The following is a 23,316-nucleotide window of genomic DNA, read 5'->3' on the forward strand; positions in this document are numbered from 1 at the left end:
TTCAACTAATTAAGAGGAAAAGTGGGTTGGAATTACAAAACTATAAGAACATTTTGAACAGATTAAATGATGTATGAATGAAATATATGATAAAATATGCATTCATCACTTGATATTAAATATAATGGCAGTATTGTGTTCATTTAAAACATTTTAAAACTCAAATAACAAATTCACTTTAAAAATGTTTATACGCTATTTTAGATTTTCTAAGAATGGTGCCAAATCTCTAGTAAATCGCTACTTGTACAATATGTTAAATTATATTTTAAAAAACAAACAAACATGCGATTATGAAATAATCTTGGTTTTGTGAAGCGACCTAACCTCTTATTACAGTGGCTCCATTCAGAGCAGGGAGAGAGAGTTTGAGGGGACTTCATTGACTGGATTTCAGGGACTGGCTGTGAGAAAACCAGGCATTTGGACACATGCTTCTCAGCTGGGACATTGAGTCATCGGGATCTGGGAAAGTAAACATGAGGTGTATTAAATAGTCCTTGCAAGGCTATGGATGCTGAAAATGAAATGGCTTTACAGAAAACTGGCAAATGAAATCTTTCAATGTCACTGTTCTGTAAATTTTTGGTCAAATAGCTAGAAAATGTAGTGACATCTAAATTAACCTACCAGGTTTTGTTCACTTATTGAATATATTAAAATCAGTTTAGAGTTATCTGTACAATCTAGTGCTTTTTAAGTCATTAACAATGTTAAATTATTAATCATGTTAAATCATTAATAATGTTAGATTTCAACTATGAATAAAATTGGCTGGTTGAAACGATTAAAGCCTATTTATAACGTTGCAAGTAGGGATGCACAATATATATTGGCCACGATATCCATATCATTTGATGTATGTTCATTTTTAATGTTACCGTTATAGGCCCGATAAAAAAAAACAACTGGCCGATAAATAATATAAAAAATGTATAAATAAATAAATTTCCTTCAGCTGAGACACTTCAGATGTGCACAGTTCACCATAATGGTTTTGAATTGCTTGAAATATGATTGAAATCACTTCAAAATAGGAAAATACAGTTAAGTGCAACATGTGTCATATAGGCTACATAACATTATAAACATTTGGATTTATATTTATAAGCCAAATATGACTTTTCTGTCAATTTTTAATATCTCTCGAGTGATAAAAATAAGTAAATAAATAATTCCTTAGAAAATAATATGTTTCAAAGGTATTGCTTTGCAGGAATGACCAAACTAAACACATACACTTTTTACAGCTGTAACAATTTCTTTATAACCATTCGATGTAATACAGGCTAGGCTGCAATAGCTTCCCATTAAAAATGCTATTACGTGTAATGTAATGTCAGTTATGTAATGTCTAAAATTAAATGTCAGATGTATTATACATGTCACATGGACATGATGAACCGCATGCCTTCGCATGTTCAGTATCCGTTCATTTGCTTTAGCCGAGAACCATCTCCAGTTAGAAATCCCCCCCCCCCCTCTCTCTCTCTCTCTCTCTCTCTCTCTCTCTCTCTTTCTCTCTGGACTTTCAGCGGAGGTCCAGACACCTAGATCTTAATATGACATGTTCAAAATGACAGCTTTATGACCTGTAATGACAGCAACGACCCCAACATTATCCGTTCATCGTGCCCCAAAACCAAAGCAATTCTTAGCGTTTGCGTCTCAGAGTAAGGACACACTTGAGGTTTAAAGGGCTGCTGCTGAAGACGGTGACGCGGACACAAAAGCTCTTCATGTAAACACAGCTGCACATGCATCCCATCATCGCGTCTCTTGTGCCGCGCTATAACGCGCGTATTCTAACGCGGCATTTCGCAGAGGAAGAAGGAGAAGAACTCACCAGCGTCTTTGTGCTTTATTATTGTCCTTTCAGAGGGGCCTGTGCGCCATCCATCCTTACACACATGCTCAGGGAGGAGGGGGAGACGGGCTCGTGCGGGTGGGTGACAAACACAGAGGTGGAAGACACAGAAGGCGCGCGCGCATGTGTTGCTCTTCAGTCTGTAGCGACACTGGAGCCGAGTGAATGATCTTCACTGAAGCGCGCGTCTCTTTACACAAATGCTTTGAGCCATTTTCACGCATTGCACAAAATCCTGGTAATTTTGTCTTTGCCAGATCTTGTGCTTCAGAGACTAATGGATGTAATGTCATAGTGACAGCAGTGTGCAAGGGCTAAATGTCAAAAATAAATAAATACATAATTTATATATATATATAGAGAGAGAGAGAGAGAGAGAGAGAGAGAGAGAGAGAGAGAGAGAGAGAGAGAGAGAGAGAGAGAGAGAGAGAGAGAGAGAGAGAGAGAAATTATATACAGGTGAAGCGAATAACATTGATAATCTCTTCATCACAGCACCTGTTAGTGGGTGGGATATATTAGGCAGCAAGTGAACATGTATTCAAAGTTGATGTGTTAGACGGAGGAAAAATGGGCAAGCGTAAGGATTTGAGTGAGTTTGACAAGGGCCAAATTGTGATGCTAGACGACTGGGTCAGAGCATCTCCAAAACTGCAGCTCTTGTGGGGTGTTCCTGGTCTGCAGTGGTCAGTCTCTATCAAAAGTGCTCCAAGGAAGGAACAGTGGAGAACCGGAGACAGGGTCATGGGCGGCCGAGGCTCATTGATGCACGTGGGGAGCAAAGGCTGGCCTGTGTGGTCCGATCAAACAGACGAGCTACTGGAGCTCAAATTGCTCAAGAAGTTAATGCTGGTTCTGATAGAAAAGTGTCAGAATACACAGAGCATCACAGTTTGCTGTCTATGGGGCGGCTTAGCCGCAGACCAGTCAGGGTGCCCATGCTGACCCCTGTCCACCGCAGAAAGTGCCAACAGTGGGCATGTGAGCATCAGAACTGGACCACGGAGCAATGGAAGAAGGTGGCCTGGTCTGACGAATCACGTTTTCTTTTACATCACGTGGATGGCCGGGTGCGTGTGCTGGGAAACCTTGGGTCCTGATACCACAGCACACCTTCAAGGGTCTAGTGGAGTCCATGCCTCGACGGGTCAGGGCTGCTTTGGCAGCAAAAGGGGGACCAACACAATATTAGGACATAATGTTATGCCTGACCTGTATATATATATATATATATATATATATATGTATGTATATATATATATATGTATATATATGTATATGTATATGTATATGTATATATATATATATATGTATATATATATATGTATATATATGTATATATATGTATATATATATATATATATATATGTATATATGTATATATATATATATATATGTATATGTATATATATGTATATATATATATATATATATATATATGTGTATGTATATATGTATGTATGTATATATGTATGTATTTATGTATATGTATATATATATATATATATATATATATATATATATATATATATATATATATATATATATATATATATATATATATATATATGTATATATATATATATATATATATATATATATATATATATGTATATATATATATATATATATATATATATATATATATATATATATATATATATATATATATGTATGTATGTATGTATGTGTGTGTGTGTATATATATATGTACAGGGAGTGCAGAATTATTAGGCACGTTGATTTTCTGATCATATTTTTTTTCCAGGCACATTTGACCAATTCCAAACCACAGTAATCCTAATAACTACTATTGATTTAATATTTAATAATGTATAAGTGATATATAATTGTTCATGAAGGCTGGAAATGAAAATCACCTTATATTCAGGTGTGCAGAATTATTAGGCATGTTTTCTTTTACAGATAAATTGAGCCAAAAAAGAGATTTAACTCAGACTGAAAAGTCAAAAAGTATTAAATGCCCATGAGAAGGATGCAATACTAATGCAATACTAGACATTGCAGTTAAGGCATGACCATTGGACAGTGAAATGCTCGTTGGGTCAGCAGGATCTGACAAAAACAGGTGGTGAAGAAAAGACACCTGTTAACTGCAAAAGAATGAAGAATTAAGGTGAAGAATTAAGGGTGAAACCATCAGGAACCCTTTAGTCTCCAGCGCATCCATTTTCCAGAGCTGCAACCTACCTGGAGTCTCCAGAAGTGCAAGGTGTCAGGATCTCAGAGACTTCAGTTAGGTAAAGAATCCTAAAAAATGACCCCCACTAGATAAGAATCATAAGCTGAAGTGTTGTAAAATACATGAAGAACAGTTGGGAGTTCATTCTTAGTCCATCTCTGCAAAACGGACTTCAGGATGGACTAAAATGAACTCCCAAAACGTACTGCCAGATTCTGGAAGATGAATTCTTCAAACAGTGGTACTAGAGGATGTGGTGCTGGTCCTTCAAGAGTCATTCTCAACCTATAAAACCTATAAAGCCTATAAAAAAGCAGGCTTCATGTATTTTACAACACTTCAGCTTGTGATTCTTATCTAGTGGGGGTGATTTTTTAGGATTCTTTACCTAACTGAAGTCTCTGAGATCCTGACACCTTGCTCTTCTGGAGACTCCAGGTAGGTTGCAGCTCTGGAAAATGGATGCGCTGGAGACTAAAGGGTTCCTGATGGTTTCACCCTTAATTCTTCACCTTAATTCTTCACCTTAATTCTTAATTCTTTTGCGGTTAATAGGTGTCTTTTCTCTGCCACATGTTTTTGTCTGACCCTGCTGACCCAACGAGCATTTCACTGTCCAGTGGTCATGCCTTAACTGCAATGTCTAGTATTGCATTAGTATTGCATGATGGAAACAACAAAAAAACATGCAATTTAGGCTAGTTGAAGTTTTCCAAATTTCCTCACTCCCTCCTCCCTAAAAATGGTTTAGTCTGATGGTTAATTAATGAAATGAACCAATCAGAGTTGAGGCTGCTCTGAGAACAATTGATAAGAAAAAGTTACAGTGGAAGTGAAACTGACTGAAAATGTCAGGAAAAAATCTGGTACCAGTAACGTCATGAAAAGAAGAGGGAGACAGTAAAATTGCTTAATCAGTCTAACAAAATGTTCTTGAACAAGATTAGTGCACTGTGACCAGGGAGTCAATGTGAAAGGGTGCCGTGCCCTGATAGGACACCTAATAAAAGCCCAACCGATTATGCGCTCCCTGTCTTTTGCGCTATTATGTAGTTTGTTGGTTTGTATAACATGCAGAAAAATAGATTCAAAAGGATTACAGACTTGCCGGCTGCTGACATCACTGGCTGTGATATTTTTAACAATACTGTCAAGAAAATGGGAATACAACTCATTGTTATTGATGGATACATTTATTAGCTTTATTTTTTTTAAAATAGCACCTTATCTTCATTAAAAATGAATACAGCGAGAAACTTAAATGGTTTTATTTTACATTTGACTGCATTCATTTTCATTTCTGAATATTTATCACACCTGTTAAACATCAGACTGACTGGAAAGACATTTTGTTGGCCTATCATATTGCTGGTAGGCCTACGTTAAAATAGTTGATTTTATCATTTGGCAAATTTCTTGTCTTTTGTTGTTATTTTATTAGTTTGTCTTGCACAATAATACGTTATTAATCGCTTAATGCCATTGTTTTGATATAATCTTTTACTACTTTGCATAAAAAATAAGTAAAAGCAATAACCTTTATTTGGATTGATTTATTTGTCTGTTAGAAATCCTTATTAGGTGCATGGCACCATGGCATCTTATAGGCCCGACCGTATATGATATGATTGGAGGGTGTCAATCAATGTTTTTTCAGGGGCCCTAGAATTCCCAAGCTACGGCCCTGAGTATCGCCCCAAGCATACATGCGAGGACTAATACAAACGCCCTTTACCAAAAAACACTTCAACTTCAAAATCGTCCGACATCGTTGGTTTACCTTTTTTTTGTGCTAAAGGGCATTTATATAAGGGCGTTTTCACACCTCCCTTGTTTGGTCCGAATCAAAATTGCAGGTGTGAAACCTCCCCCGTACCACGGTCCGGACCAAACAGACGAAATTTGGTCAGACGAAAAGAGGTAGTCTCGGTCCGGATCAAACTGAACAAAGGTTCGGTGCGTTTCTAGTGTGAAAGCATTTTCTGTATGGTTCGGACTTTCAGACCATTTGCAGGAAGTTCCTATTTATGTTTAAAGATTATAATATTATTTTTAAATTCCATCTAGGCTACGTTGATTATGAAAAGTGAAAAGATGAGCAATATGTCAGAAGACAGAAGGTCAGAAATGATTTTGAACTAAATTTTTTATGATTTTGCTTAGAAAGCCTTCCTTTAATGTGAATTTCATTTTGTAAATTGTATCTTAATTGTAATCAACGTTTAATCAGATAATTGCCTGGATTTAATAAATAAGAAGCAAATAGTCTATAGCAGACAATAATCGCGGGAGCGATCACATGCTTTACACATGAAGCTGGAGCGCTTCTCAAATAAACCGAAACTCAGCAGCTACTCGTCTCACAAACATGAGAAATATGTGTATATAAAGCTTGAAATGTCCACCTTTAAACGTAACGAATAAAAAATAGTCAAGCAATGCGCACTGTTCAATAGTGGCGATGATATCCGTCCGTTCATTCATTTTTGTCAAAGACGCTAATGTCAGACGCACGTCCGTTTACAAACCAATCAATGTCCAGATGCCGCCCACATAGATGATGACGAGTGGACGCAAGTGTGTCATGTAAAGTTCTTTAGTCCGCTCGCATAATTGCAATGTGAAACCAAAACAAAACTAACCAAATGTGTAAAATGTATCAAAACATGAACTTCGGTTCGGACCTTGGTGCGGACTTTCAGGTGTGAAAACGCCCTTTGTCTTCGCATGTGCGCTTTGTAAACACGGGGGCGGGACTTCTGCCTACGTCTGGCGTGACCTTTCCGACGTGATTACGCAATCCTTGGCACGTCGCAGAGCAGCACAAGATGAGAAATTTAGGTTAAAAACTATATTAATTTTTTAAAACATGGAAAATGGCCGATGGTTTGGCTAGATAAGACCCTATTCCTCGTCTGGGATCACGAGTCTCTGAAACCCTTCCTTTGAAACTGCATTGATTTGGATCTTCAACATTTTGGTTGGCATAGAAGCCAATGGTGTGGAGAAAAATCCTGGAATGTTTTCCTCAAAAAACTTAATTTCTTTTCGACTGAAGAAAGAAAGACATGAACATCTTGGATGAGATGGGGGTGAGTAAAATATCATTAAACTAATCCTTTAAAGAGTTAAAGATGAGGTCTGCTACAATGTCACAAATCACATAGTAATTTACGTTGTAGTGAAAATAGTATTAAATATAGCTGCGAGCAGGGTTTAACCGGTTTAAGGCATTTAAGCACATGCGTAAAAAGATATTATGTTTCCTTTCCTTTAGCAAGCCTGTAACCATATAGAAAAGACCATTTACAGCCAATACAGGCAATTTACCATAGTAAATATGTGGTTTTAAAGCTTTTTAACAGTTATAGTACCACCTATGGGCCAATCTCCATAAAAGTTTGCATGCTTGTTTACATATGTCACATGTGCTCACCTATTTTCGTGAAGATTCGAGTTATTGTTTAGGAGTTATAGGATTGTACGTGCACTTGGCCACACCCATTTTTAAATGATCCTATTAAATCTACCCAAAGGGTAAAGTTGAATTTTTCTTTTGATAATTATGGACCTAGAGAGTCCAGAGAATTGTACTGCATCGGTTTTATTCAGATTAGTCAGCGAAAAACCTAGGACTACTTTGCAAAAGTAGATTTTTTACATAATCGTGAATATTTAATGAACGATTCGATTGGCAGCAGTTCGTTCATGAGGCAAAATTGTTCAGTGTGAGATCTATCAAATGATATGAATATTGTGTGGATGTGTGAAACACCATGTGATTACAGAGGCATAAGCTACAACTCATTAGCGCCACATAGTGGGCAATTTCTTTCATAACTCTCACAGACCTCTAGGCCCAAGAGTCGAACATGCCCACCGAGTTGCCTCCATTAACCTTGTGTAATAGGTGCTCAAACTTCATTGGCCAATGGTGGCCATGTTTTTTGAGATACGCCAATAGTCAATAATGGTTCCTTGGACCAAGGCACTGCATAACAATGTCAATCGGCCTAATGGTTTGGCAACTGTTTTCATGTTTTTTTCATGTTATATAGCGACACCAAGTGGGCCATCTTCACAATATTTTTTCTGTGACTAAAAATTGAGCCCATTCAAATGTGTACCGAGTATGGTGCAAATATCTCATTCCGTTCACGAGTTAAAGCCATTTTAGTACAAGTGGCCAGTCTTCCTCGAATGTCTTGGCGCCCCTTAGCGACAGTTAATTATTATTATTTTTATTTTTATTTTTTGGGAGGATACTTATTGATATTCAGACTCTTCTGCATTGGTTTGGTTCCAAGCGGGTGAAAAACCTAGGACTTGTTCGCAAAAGCAAGTTTTGGACAAAATTCAAAATGGCGGATTTTTTTTTTTTTTTTCCAGGTGTAAATTAAATTGGAGATATACGTTGTCCGTCTTGAGCCACAGACATTTTGAACTTGTGATTGCTGTAGTGCCACCTATTGGCAGATTGGGGTGATATCATGTCTCTCCCCAATTTGAGAACCCCTAAATAATTAACTTTCCTAAACCCTGGGACCTATAAGTTAGCCTAATGTGTGCCTGTGATCATAAACTCCTAATTCATCAATACACTTGCAGGCTGCTTATTGGCATCAATGGTTCCATGACTAACCTTTAACCTCTGTGGAACTTTCCATTGCATAAAAGGCTCTTTATCTCGGTTTATTTTTAAGATATTAGACTATTAAAATGTTCTTCACACTAAAGAAAACCTCTATAGGTAAGGCTACTTCATGATGGACCTGATTAAATGAATTACTTTCATGAATAAGCCTCTCAGCTCATTGTATGGGTTAATTCAATAGAATGAGTAAACATGAGTGTGTGTGTGTGTGTGTGTGAGTGTGAGTTGAGTCACAGACCCGTGATCGGATGTTTTCTCCACTTTACCTCATATCCTTTCACTCGGTGTTTGCGAAACTCTGTCGTCATCGACGAGGATCTTTCCGGAAGCTGCATGATTACTGCCGTCACCAGACACTTTGTACTTTTTGAACAGTTTTTTTTTTACGGTCTATGGTTTGTACAATCAAGAACGCGTCACTTTTTATTAATTTTGTCTTTCTTCCCCCCTTCTTTCAGCTTGTCTAGTAAGTTAAATGACCGTCGGACAATGTCAAATAAGTCACATTTCAGAGAATCATTACCTAAATGTGGACTGTGAGACATTAAGTTATTATAAACATTCACATTTAACGATGTGTTTTGCAGAGTGAAGGAAAATACACAAATGATCAAAGCCAAAATATTAAATCAATATTTACCAAGTTATCCATTATTAATTTTTGTAGAGGGTTATCAAACGTAAATTGCGTTAAGTCAATATTAGATAACACTTTATTTTAAGGTGACGTCGTTCCTACATGTTGGCTACTGACTATAGTATAACAGTTAATTATGCATAATTACAAGTAAATAACCCTAAAACAAACTCTAAGTACAAGTTCCTTAATATTACCCAGTAATATAATATAACTCTAAGTACAAGTTCCTTAATATTACCCAGTACGTATTTGAGTAAGGGCTATACTTTATTTTAAGGTGCCATTGGTACGGAGTAATATTAATGAACTAGCCTACATGTACTTACTATAGGGTTAGGATTAGGGTTTAGTTGAAGGTTAGTTGCATGTAATTATGCATAACTTACTGTTATTACTATGGTAAGTAGGCCTACATGTGTCATAAGGACACTGCATAAAAACTTTATGGTAGCACTTTATTTTACAGAGACATGATGGACTTTATAAACCCTGTTGACTTGTTATTAGCTGTATTAGCCTACTTCAAAGCTATTACAACGGAATACCATTTGTTTTCATGTTTAGGATGTACTTTATTGGGGTACAAACATGCATTCCCAAAGCTATTCATGTGTGTGTAGGGTTCAATTAATCAAAACCTATTGTGGGTCACTTTGCATGCAAAGAGAAATGTATGAAGTACAAATAACGGTGAAACTAGGAGTGCATGTCTTGGGTTAAAACAAATGCATATAAAATAATGTTTGCCAAAAGTTGACTGACATGGTGAATTTGAGGCACATAATTAAAAGGTCTCAAATGGTCATGTACCATTTATATTTCAGAGATAACTGGACACGTTGCATCATGTGGTTTTTAAAGGTCTGTTGAATTAAAAATGAATTTAATCAAATGGAGCAAACCTCAAACTGTTGCCGTTACATGTAACGGTGAGAAATATTCAATCACCACTAGACGGCGCTAGAGTCATGTTTCAGCTTTTTTTTAAATTGCTTACACTAAAAGTGATACTTGAGGCTCCTCAGTGAACCCATTCACTCATGTCCCTAATCTTCAGACCAAATCTACAAAACTGCAAGCACATTATCTGTACACCACATTGCAGTTTGCAATTGCAGTACTCAGTTACTGATTACCGTCACCCAATGGTCGTGTGAAAACGCTTACACAATTCATTCACTTATAATCAAAACTCAATGTTTTGAGAAACAAATGCATTTTTCACCGATGGATTTCTTTTCATTTTTAAATATACTGAATACGCATGCAAGTCACCTCGATTTCTATAGTGTTTTATGGTCTCAAAGTGGCATCATAATAGTAACATTAAAAGTAGTGTTTTGATACATTTATGGCTAATCATTTGATGACTGTGTGAAGTTACTACACAAACATTTTTCTTAGTGGAGAAAAGGGTTTGCTTTTGAAAGAGATGTGTGACATTTTGCATGCTGTGTGCGAGTTATGTGGTTTTGTGTGGTTTCGAGAAATTGTGTGAAAGCCATTTTAAAAAAAAACTGCAAGCATGCTGTTCCGTTTGCACACATGCACCATTAATAATCTTAGAACAGCCATGAAGCTTTTTTTTTTTATTGACAAGCAGTTCCCATTGTGCTTAAAATGTAGTTATTCCTGGTTTCAGTGTCTGGAACCCACATATTCAGTTGTAAAATACTGAGAGGCATGTATATCAAAATCAAGACAAACCAACATTTTACAGCTAACTTTATTTATATAAAAATACAAAACTTGAAAAAGAAAAAAAAAAAAGTTTCCATAGGAAAGCAATATAAATGCAGTCCCATCTCTTTCAAATCCGCTTCAAATGCATCAGTGGCATACATTTCAGGTCAATAATACATATTTCAGGTCAATAATATTAATATTAAGTTACTAATCAAGTAATGTGAAAATGGAAATGTGTATGTCTTTAAGGAGGATGAGATCTCAATTTCAAATTAGATTGAACAGCAGCCGTTTCATGAATTGTTCTCCCAACGAGCTCTTAACGCTCCTCCATGGAAAGCAGCATGTCTTCCATTTGGATGTTTAAGAGGGGGAATCAGTTCAGGAATAGACCTTCCTCCACAGAAAATCAGACATACAGTTAAACCTCCCTTGTCTCCTCCACTCAAGTATCTGGCCTCAATTACAAGTATATATTTAAAAAAAATTAGTAAAAAATATGAAATATAAAAAACTAAAACAAACACAAAAAAAAAAGAAGACAAAACTGTGCGTCTTTCAGGTCAAGTGTTTGCAACAATTACAAACAAGAGGCAAAAGAGCTGCATTTAAAATAGTTAACTGAACTGGTGTTACTGAATTGCACAAATGTGGAAATGATGGACCTCAAGACAGGGTTTGTGCAAACTACATGATTAACGCTGTCTGACGGTTGTGGCGGTCGGAGAGTGTTACAACACTTGAGCAGGGCTTGGCTTGGCTGGCACGTCCAAGGTGCTCTCGCGTCCGCAGTGGGATGGCATGTTTCCAGTGGATTGCTCCTCAGCAGGAAGTGGAATCCCCTGGGCACGAATCTGCTGCATGCACTGCCTGCAATAAAAGTTCAGTCAGTCAAAAACGGCCTTTTCCATGCACGATTAACTTAAACAACGCTTCACAGAGCTGAACGTCACGAAAACGGGTTCCCAAACCCTACTTACCAGGCTGTTCGGGACATGATGTAATAAATATCGGGTTTCTGGAAGCCATTGAAGGTGGAGGATGCGGCTACGGTGTAGGCACCCATGTTCTCGAACAGCAGCCAGTCGCCCACCTGCATGTCAGGCAGGCCGCACTGCTCCACAATGCGGTCGAGCCCATCACAGGTCGGGCCCCAAATACTGCATGGGTATATGCGCTCATCAGGCTTGGGTTTCTACAAGAGATAATGGGTTACAGGTTAGTTTTAAAGTGAATAAACCCCACCCCCCCCAAAAAAGGATAATCTGATGGGACTCATTTCCACACCTTGTGCAGAGTGGGCAAGACATGCGCGTGGTCGTACAGAATGCAGTTGAAGGAACCATAAACGCCATCATTCACGTAGTACATCAAGGTTCGGTCATTGGTCCCATCCTCTTCTTCTGAAGTGCAGGGGAAAAAAAGGCATCAAGTCAGTCAAGTCATATTTATTCATATCACTTCAATGACGATTCAATTCAGATCAATAATAGTGTCGATGCAGCAAAGTTTAACAGTTACAATTCAGCTCTACAGAATAGTGTCGTCATTCAGCTCAAGTCGCTTCGAAGTTGATTCAATACTACAAATTAGTGTCATAACCAATCTAAATCCAGTTCAAATTCTTTGTCCAATAGTGTCAGTGCCGTTACTGAATTTAAAGTGTTTTCAATTCAATAATCCATTTAAGAGCATATTAGAAACATGGTTTTGGATGTTTGCTTTTACCATCAGAGGCTGATTGCTCCTTCATGATGACCTTTTTGGCAATGATGTTGACCGCCAGCGTGTACGCAGACGCCACGTAATAGCGGCCAGGTTCAGAAATGATCCTCACGCCAGAGTCAGCAGGGAAGTATTTATCCAGTGCAGGGTTAATCACAGCAGCGATCTGCCAAACAAACAAACAAACAAACAAACGTTGATCATCAAAACATCTTCAAATCAACCAAAGTTAAGAATGCGATTTAAAAAATACAAATAATACCTCTTCAAATTTCAGCTTGGTGTCATCTGAGCCGGGAAAGCCGCCGCCAATATCAAGCAGGGTCATGTCATATCCCAGCTCCGCCCCCATGTCAAAAACACAGCGTGCATCGGAGATGGCCTGCCTGTATGTCTCGGGATCAGTGCAACCGCTGCCCACATGGAAACTGACTCCAATCACATCCAGCCCAAGCTCCTTCGCCCTCTCCAGCAACAGCCGGCTGCTCTTTAACGTGGCACCAAACTTCACGCTTAACCTGCACACGGCCTTGGAGTCGTCAGTGGCGATACGGAGAACCAGTCTGCAGACACAGAAAATGCAAGTTTAATCGTCATGAAAATCTAGTCACGATGCACATAATCTTGTTTTTATTATTCTGTAGTGGTCGACCAATATTTGGGATTTTTTTCTTATATTCCAAATATTTGGGAAGTCTTTCCGTTTGGCCGATAAGCGTCATGAGTGGGTCTTTTATTTTGACAACACCTGAGCACAGCATAAAGGCCTGTGCACACCGGGACGATAATCGCACGGTAGTCACGAGGCGTTAACGCGTGCAAAAATCGCCCCGATGAGCACAGGTCTTTAGTCGTAATTTTATTTGTTTATCAGCTGTATCTTTTCTAACAGATTCATGTTAAATCATTCCTCCACGTTGTTATACAAGCCGGTTATCAGCCACCCAGCTCTCGAAGACATCGGCCATCATATCGGCCGACACCCATTATTTTGTGGTGAAGCGAGACCTGTTTTTTTCTAGTGATGTTACTCACTTGGCACTATCGTGGCATCGTGCAACCTTCATGAGCTCCACTTCGCTGTCAAACGTCATCATCTGCACTCCATGAGCAGAGGCGTATTTGATCTGAGACACCTGCTTGCAGGGGTTGGCATAGATGATCCTGCTGGAATCCACACCCACAGACTGCACGATCTGGATCTCCGTCTAGCAGAGGAGAGGATTAAAAGTCGGGTTAATACAGGATTAAAGCAGCTAAACATACGTGCTGATGTCATTGAGACACATGGTGATTTAAGGAAGTTGAACGAAGAATCGTCCACATACCTTGCTCGCGCAGTCGAATCCAGCTCCCAGAGACGCCAGTGTGGTGACCACAGCCCTGGCGTCGTTGCACTTCACTGCGTAGAACGGTGTGACGCGGGGTAAAACACGCAGCCAGCGGAGGTGCTTCTTCAGGACGTCACCCAGGTCGGCCACGTAGAAGGCATCTTTGTCATCCTGAAGGAAGAGATGAGATCAGAACGGTTGACACTAATACAAATCCATTTGTTCCTAAATGCATAAAGATTAATTATAATGCATAATTCTCCTGAAAACATGACCATCACACGAAAAGAACCTTTTGCATAAAGAACCGGAAGCATATTTTTACACCACTTGCGAGTAGGGTAAAATAAATAACTATACGTTTTCTGAAATATTAAGGTTAAATACACAAACGAGCATCATCTAATTAAAAAATGGGGTAAAAATGGGGATTTCTGACAACAACAAAAAAACCCATAAAAGCTAAAACAGGCGTTAAAAGGCATGTATTGTAATATAAATCTACAGACAAATATATGAAGTGCAACAAAAACTTTTATACGTGTACATTGTCTCAGACAACATGCACGTTAAGAAATGCCAAATTACCCAAAATTGACCAGAGCACAAAACAACCTTTCCCTGCCTTAAGCGGACAGGTAGGTGTGCAGGTATAAAGCGACGGGTTAACGCACCGATAAGGATGATTCGTTGATCTTCTGTTCCACGATATCCCGTGCACAGAATCCCTCCTCCAGGAAGGTGAAGTCAAAGTCTGATCCAGTCAGTGTGCTCATCGTGTTTGTTCAAGATTTGATTACAAAAGAAACTGTTAAAGAAAATGGCAGGGGTGTTATAAAATGTGACCTCTAAGATAACAGACTTTACTTAGTGGCTGCTGAACTCAAGGAAAGACTAAAAGAGAAGCAGCTTATCTTTGCTCCAGTGACACTGTACAGGCCTATCACAGCTACTGTGCAGTTACAGCCTCCACTAATATCAGTAGCATTTTAATATCATTCGAGTTTGTTTTTCCATTGTCGTTTTAATTTGAAAGTCTATGGTGTACTTTTTATGCATTATCTATATGGCTTTATCTATACAATTTATAGATTTTTTTTGTTTTCAGTTTTAGTTATTTTAGTACATCAAGATAAATTAAGAAACTTAATTCAACATTTTTAATCATTTTATTAACATTTAAATGCATTTTGAGAATTTGTTTTTGTTACTAGTAACCACAAGTTTAAGGAAACCCTCATATGACATTTTTGGAAGCTTTTAGATTGTTCACACTTCAAATTATCATTTTAAAACGATTCTGACATTTAAAATCTTTATAAAAACATCAATGCAGGATGTTTTGAGAGTTTCCACCACAGAATAAAAAAATAAAAAGGTAAGTGACTTTTTAGCTCACAACTGCAAGTTTCTCCTCTTTTCTCAGAATTGAGAGATAAAGTTTCAATTGTAAGTTATAAAGTCCAATTCTGAGGAATTGCGACTATTTCTCAGTTCTTAGGGGGGGGGGGGGGGGGAGGTCAGAATTGCACATTTGTGAGTTAAAAAGGTCAAAATTATCTTTTTAAATGGTTTATTCTGTGGCAGAAACAAGCCTCCATGGGATATAGCTTAAGTAATAGTAAAAAAGGCAATTACAGCAACTCAACTTATTAACACTTCTGATTTCACTACAAAGAGATCAATACCTACTTGGAACTACTAAAATATTCACGTTGAAAAACAAATAGTTGGAAACATTTGGGATATTGCAAGTACTCAACTGAACAAAATATATATCACTGGCCTAGTGGTTTTTGGATATTTTACTGAAGAAAAAATGTTACATGGTGCACCTTTAAGATTTCCACATTTTGGATTTTAATTTGATTCACTTATGTCACTCATAATGACTTACCAGATGAATGGAAAGAGATGGAATAATAATGATAACGTGCTAACAGACGTCAGACAGCCAGGGGGGTTCACCAGTGAAGTTGAATCCTTTCAGATAAGCCTCAAGGCCAGGGCCAGTGTGTACTTCTCTCAAGCAAGAATTCTGAAAGGGTCAAAATGACAAGAGAATTATTCTTAAAGTCTATTAAAAAAAAGTACATGTAACAAATCAGTCCATTATACTCTGAAGTTTCTGGCAAGTCACAGTGTGTGAGAAACTTGTATAACAACACGAAATGTGTCGTTTGGCGTAACAGACAACATCGTGTAAGATTATGAAACTTCAAGGAACTGGAAACCGCACACATATGATGCCGGGCATTTACGCAAAGACGGTAAAACTAGTCCCGCCCCTCCAAAGAGCGCGACTACATCAGTTACCCAATAAGGAAAAGCGCTGTTAGCACAATCTATAACAGGCATTCCAGTCAGCCAATCACTGATCAGATCCAGCCGGCTTCTGATTTCAGCTCAGCCAATAGAATGCGGTCATTCAGGCTAGTGAGGCTCTGCAGCGTGAGACTCCTTCTGACTGACTTAATTCATTGATCTTGAGAATAAACGTTAGCGTTTACCAAATAAACAAGATATACAGAGGTTTTTTACAACTTCACGCTGTCAACACAGTTGGTTCCGACAGTAAAAGGTATTTGTTATAACATTTATCAAAGTACGCAGGGCAGCGTGACACACCGGCCACGTTGACTCACTACGGAAGGCCACGAGACACAATTATTAACATTAAACTGGCCCGAAACACATTTTTTTAGCGATGTAACTACCGGCAGATCGTCTAGTTTGTTCGTTTACGATTAGACTGTACCATACTGAAAGTTTATCCCAACAAAACATAACGGTTATATTCATATAACACATATCATATAACTCACCTTAAAACGCATTTACAAAGAGTGTTCCCATTAGATCAGACAGCTGGAATTGAATAACGTTGTTCTCCTCGCGCGCAAACGGCTATGGTGATCAACTGACGAACTGTCGGAGTAAAGCCGGCGGTCGCTCTCAGCCCTATATATAGTGACGTGGTTGCCAAGGTAACGCACCAGCTGAAACCGGCTTCCTCAGAAAGAGTGAACCGGTTTGTTCTTGTTAGCGGCTCGAAGCGCGAGCGTGTGGAGGAGCTGAATAAAGAACTAGCAACGGGCTTCCCGCGTCCCAGTGAAACAAAGTTACTTTATCATTTGGTACATTTTTCATCATTACTATACTAAAACCTGTTAATGATACACAACCCCCCCCCCCCCAAATCCCCTAAAAAAAAAAATACAGGCTATATATACTGCTGATTTTTTTTAAAAAGGTCTTGTGGTTGGTTTCCTAAACATAAACTCCCATCGGAACTTTTATTGCTTATAGGAAAAGTTTATAGCTGAAGAAACGTTTGAACACACACACACATACACACACACACACACACACACACACACACACACACACACACACACGCACACACACACACACACACACACACACACACACACACACCTTTTAGTATCCTCTCTACCGGCAGAGGAACGTTTGAATTGTTCAATAAGAATGATCTATACATATCAGTGTTGTTATTGATAACTAAAATTAAAAACTATTATGTAAGTTTTCTGTAGCTAATTGATTGAAAGTAAAATACTAAATGTTATAAATATGAAATATAAGATTAAAGACTTAAACAAAAAGCACATAATGAAACGTAAAATATTAAGGTAAAATCTATTTTAAAAATGATAAAATAACAGTAAAAGAAGCACTATATTTTTTTCTCTTTTAAACTATTTGGATAAATTATTAAACTATAATAATTAAATAAAAAATCAAAACAATTATTAAACTATTTGAACACTTTGGATGAATCAATCTGTTAACTGCAAATATAAATGCAAATATAGAATAGATCTTTATTGTCATTTTCATTACAACAACAAAAGACTTTAGCAGCTCACAAAAGAAATTGGCAAAAGAAAAAGCATAACCATAAGACAGTGAGATAATGTATACAATAGTTTGTGGGAAAAAACAGTGCACTATACATTATAAATATGACAATATATGTAGAGATACATATATATATATATATATATATATATATATGATATATACACTGCCGTTCAAAAGTTTTTGATCTGTAAGATTTTTTATGTTTTTAGAATGAGACAAATGATTCTATTTAAAATAAATGCTATTTCTGCTGTTTCTATTCATCAAAGAATCCTGAAAAAAAAAAAAAACTGTTTTCAACATTGATAATAATCACAAATGATTCTTGAGCAGCAAATCATCATGATTTCTGAAGGATCATGTGACGCTGAAGACTGGAGTAATGATGATAAATTCAGCTTTGATCACAGGAATAAATTACACTTTACTATATATTCAAAACAGCTATTTTACATTATAATAATATTTCACAGTATAATTTTTTTTTGTATTTTTAATCAAATAAATGCAGCCTTGGTGAGCAGAAGAGACTTATTCTAAAAACATAAAAAATCTTACCAATCAAAAAATTTTGAGCGACAGTGTTATACAAGATTTAACGCATTTGTAATTCAGTTTAATGTAATTTAATTTGAAATGACTTAAACAGCCAAGTTAATTGTACTTAACAATTTAAGGCAGCAACTTTTTATATACACATACATACATATGTTGTCAACATATCAATATAGTGCAAATATACAGTAGAGTGAATGAGTGTTGGTTAGGGAAGGGTGGGGGTGTTGCGCTTCAGTTCGTGAGACAGGTTTATAGCCCCATATTGTTTGCAAGTGAAAGGAGGGAAGGGAGAGGAGGAAGATATATTAGGGAAAAACAGTTATATACAGCTACATTTGCATTTCATTAGTAACATTTGTACTTAAATCGGGCCAGTGCGGATGATGTCACGTGGAGGAGCGTTTCTGTGCCTTTGTAACTTTTCCTTCCTCGTAACTGGGCCATCTGGTTCCAGTTAAACCTTGCTTTCATGACGGCAGCTTTCAGTCAACATGCTGCAAGACCTTGCTGAAGATGCCAAAATGGATGTTTCCTCACCTTTCGCACAGACGCCTCCTTCCGTCTTTTATCATTGTTCTGCAGACTTTGTTGTCATCCTGCCAGATGTGGTGAAATTAGGAGTGGACACTAAATATATCAATCCTAAAACTCCCCGTAATCAAAGGAGTAGACTAATCATGGATGTATCCTGTGCACCTGGGCACTGCGCAAACAACGTTTACCCTCTTCTTTTTGAAATACACAGTTAGATCCATTGAGGCTCAGGAGCATAGATTTGACTGCATTACAAGTGCTGTATTTACTATAGGCCCTTGTAGATAGTTGTCATATCAGTTGCCATCACTTTCTAACTTAGACGTTGAATGATTTGATCTTAACAGTCGGTTATCAACTGTTATCCTTCATTTGTCTTCAGAATTGCACTTAAAGGGATAGTTCACCCAAAAATGAAAATTAGCCCATGATTTTCTCACCCTCAAGTCATCCTAGGTGTATATGACATTCTTCTTTCAGACAAAATTAACACACAGTTAGAGAAATCTCACACTAAAGGAGCAAAACCTCAGCACAGATATGCACAACTGACACATGATGGCACTTATTTGCCATTTCAAGACATTGCCAAAATACCACACCTAAGAACCAGTTGATCAAACATGGCCGTCTGGTGTGCAGACACAATGGTGCTTAATTGTAAACTCAACAATTATTGTAAGCACTATAAAAAGGCACCAGGTGAATTTGTCTTCAACAAAAATGAAAGGCGCACAAATATTGTGTGCTGCAATCAATGGGGTCCTTAGGAACTTAGGTCCTTACAACACAGCCCATACTCTCATTTTTAGACTGAGACACAACATCGTCATAGCAGAAGACCAAATGGATGCAGAGCAGATGAGATACATTCTCATCTGGGAATATGCATCTTTCCACCAGTCTGCTCTGGTCCAAAACTGGTTTCATGAGCATCCACAATTTTCACTCCCTACTCTCGCTTCCTTAAAGGGTTAGTTCACCCAAAAATGAAAATTCTGTCATTAATTACTTACCCTCATGTCGTTCGACACCCGTAAGACCTCCGTTCATCTTCGGAACACAAATGAAGATATTTTAGTTGAAATCCAATGGCTCAGAAAGGCCTCCATTGGCTCAATGCACTTTACACTCAAGACCCATAAAAGGTACTAAAGACGTCGTTACAAAGTCCATCTCACCAGTACCGTCGCAAGGGCTGTGCCAAGCGTGCGACCGCACAGGGCCTCGCGCCTCACCAGGGCCTCGCGCAAAAGTAAAGACGACAGCTGACTTGATGATGTAAAGCCAATAGTTAAAGTTCATGTTTTTGTCCTTCAAAATACTATAATAGTTTAAAAAAACATAGCTAAAAGTGTGTATGGTAATGCTTTATTATTCTGCTTGTTAAAAATGTATTATGCAGTAACTTGCAATAGCCCATTTCTCTGAGCGTCCTACGTCATACGCTGGGTACCATGAACGAGTGTACGACAGTTTGTGGAAGTTAGAGATTACAGTTTGTAAAGTTTTAAATATGGATATTTTTCTTACACAAACGCGTCACTTCGCTTCAGAAGGCCTTTATTAACCCCCTGGAGCCGTGTGGAGCAGGTATATGATGGATAGATGCACTTTTATGGACTTCATAACAAGAACAGCCATTCACTGTCATGATAAAGCTTGGATTAGCCAGGACATTTTGAATATAACTCAGATTTTATCTGAAAGAAGAATGTCATATACACCTAAAATGACTTGAGGGTGAGTAATTCATGGGCTAATTTTCATTTTTGTGTGAACTAGCCCTTTAAATATATTTACAAATGCTTCAATATGCTCACTACTGTAAAAAGCCGTAAGCCTCTGTGTTTCACATCCTCGCTGTGGCTTTTGCCCTGCTCCCTTCAACTTGAGAAACTCTATGATCCATGAAGACTACATTGCTGTGGTCAGGAATACGTTTTCCAGATGCAAATGAGCCCAGACCTTTTGTAATTCATTGTCTTACTGTTTCCAGAATCCACATGATTTTTCCTTCAGAGGTCAACTTGAACATGAGGTCATTGTTTATTACTATCCTCAAACACCACAAACCACATCACTTTCTCGTGAACGCAATAATATTTAATGGGCAAGAAGGTTCCTCTGTCAGTTTTTTCCCCTCCCTTTACTCTTTTAAGGCTCCAGGCAACACGTTTCATGTGGTGACATTTTCCACCCTTATCAAGATGTTGAGATCTAAATCTGTTTTCCTAATCTGCCAATCATGCATTTTCCCTGGAAGTTTGTGGAGAGACATCATGGAAAGAATAAGGAGATTTCTCTCTTTCTTTTCCTCTAGCTCTGCCTATGGCCCTATAGTGAACATTTGACGGATTCATACTGGGTTTATGTTTAATGTGCAGTTAATAACTATTGTGATGTTTACAGATGTGTGTTCATTTGGAGAGAGACAAAAATGGCACGTGCACAATATCATATTTCAGATATATGATATACATGACACACGGGCTGTTCTGTGTACATTATACACAGTCTTGAACTAACAACCTCAAAAGCTCTATTTCTAGCAACACAGGTAGTTTTGAGTCAATGCAGTTTGAAGGATGTGCCTTATTTCATCAAACCCAAACACTTGACATAAACACTGAGAACATGCTGGGTAAATACTTGGGTGCATGACTTTTTGTTTCACTTATCAAAATAATCTCAGATAGAGACATCCCAAGAGAGCTCAGATGGAAAGAAACCCTCCCACACAATTACAGTATAAGATGTAAGGTAAAAAGATGTTTCCATCCACATATTTTTCATGCAAAATGCTGGATGGAAACATAAATATGCGCTCAAAATCTTAAAATGTGCATATATAACGTATGTGCTCAGTTGAGGAGGATATTTTTAATATGATGTGCATAAATTCTGAATTAAAACTTGCGTGACTTTGCCTCAGCACAGCAGATCACGTGATTGAATCTCAATCTCTTGTTTTAATCATTCTGTCATGCCTTGGTGAGGTCATTTGTTATTGCATCATGTCCTTTATTTAGGCTATTATGTAAATGCAAATTTTTATTATTTTATTTCTGATATATTGCGCCAAGTTCCCAGGAAGTGAATGTTCTCTTGAACACATTCGATGTAAATGGTGCTTTAGTCCTAAATGTTTATATCACAACTTTAGAAGGAAACATAGACAAGCTAGGTACTATTTTTGTACATTTTCTCTGAGAGCTAGAGTATAATGTATAAGGACAGTGATTAGAGGAAGGAGGTTTCTATGTCACATATAAGCTGCTGTATTTACCAGGACTGACCAGGTGACTGTTTTTCAGGGGCAGCATATGTGGTGGAAACAGACCTAAGAGCATTAAGACATTTTATGTGTGTCACAAACACAAGTGACACACACGCACGTGCATGCACGCACACAGACACTCACTCACACACGCTATAAATAAAATAAATAAATAATTAATACAATACAAACACTGGCATTTAAATGCCACACTCATTTACCGATTACCTTCACCCAATGATATGTGGAAACACATAATTTGTTCACTTAGAAATCAAAATTCAGAAATAAATCATTTATTTTTACCCCTTGCATTTCTGTTTATTTAGTAAATATATATGAATATGCATGCAAGTCAAGTCAACTCTATTTCTACAGCGCTTTATACAATACAGTTTCAAAGCAGCTTCACAATAGTATAATTCTGCTGTCATTCTATAGTGTCATTATTCAGCTCAAGTCAGTTAAGTGTTGATTCAGTTCAGTTGTGCACATGTACACTCCACTGCACACTGAACAAGCAAAAGACTCAAGATAGTAGTTTGCATTTTTCACATCCTTGTGTAGTTTGGCGTGTTTACGGCTAATCATTTGATGGTTTGTTTATAGAGTTACAACACAAAAACACATTTTTTTGAAGAGTTAAAATAGTTTTGAATAAAGTGTTTGCTTATGTAAGTGATTTGTGATGTTTTGCATGTTGTGTGTGTGTTATATGTTTTATTGTGTAGAGTTTTGAGAAATTGAGTCATAGTTTCAGAAATTGTGTGTAAGCAATTTAAAAAAAAACTGTAACTGGAAATAAATAAAAAAACTAAATCTAACTACACCTAAGACGGAAATAAGCTGAAAGATAAATTAAGCCTAAAAAGCAATATTTAAAAAACCAATAATAATAATAAAATGACTAAAAAAGCACAGACTGAAATGGCAAAAAAAAGACACAAAAATTA

General features: G+C 37.5%; 1 protein-coding gene across 1 annotated transcript; it reads right to left on the reverse strand.

The window, feature by feature from the left end:
• Nucleotides 1–11,072: 11,072 nt before the first annotated feature.
• odc1 (ornithine decarboxylase 1) lies at nucleotides 11,073–17,173 on the reverse strand. The gene is made up of 10 exons (XM_079833808.1): nucleotides 16,932–17,173; nucleotides 16,004–16,144; nucleotides 14,781–14,914; nucleotides 14,104–14,277; nucleotides 13,811–13,983; nucleotides 13,038–13,338; nucleotides 12,779–12,941; nucleotides 12,338–12,453; nucleotides 12,031–12,245; nucleotides 11,073–11,920 (listed from the first exon to the last, which is right to left on the reverse strand). Exons 3-10 carry the CDS (start codon nucleotides 14,880–14,882, stop codon nucleotides 11,782–11,784), a joined length of 1,383 nt encoding a protein of 460 aa, XP_079689934.1. The 5' UTR covers nucleotides 14,883–14,914; nucleotides 16,004–16,144; nucleotides 16,932–17,173; the 3' UTR covers nucleotides 11,073–11,781.
• Nucleotides 17,174–23,316: the final 6,143 nt, after the last annotated feature.

This window comes from Gobio gobio, assembly GCF_949357685.1.
Source record: "Gobio gobio genome assembly, chromosome: 13".
In the NCBI taxonomy this organism is placed as follows: domain Eukaryota; kingdom Metazoa; phylum Chordata; class Actinopteri; order Cypriniformes; family Gobionidae; genus Gobio; species Gobio gobio.

What these genes read in the sequence shown, in the direction of transcription:
- odc1 (XM_079833808.1), bottom strand. Translation starts at nt 14,882, where the DNA reads ATGAGCACACTGACTGGATCAGACTTTGACTTCACCTTCCTGGAGGAG. An exon ending in TCAACGAATCATCCTTATCG is followed by an intron (nt 14,278 to 14,780) that starts GTGCGTTAACCC and finishes CTCTTCCTTCAG; the next exon opens with GATGACAAAGATGCCTTCTA. An exon ending in CCAAGCTGAAATTTGAAGAG is followed by an intron (nt 12,942 to 13,037) that starts GTATTATTTGTA and finishes TTTGTTTGGCAG; the next exon opens with ATCGCTGCTGTGATTAACCC.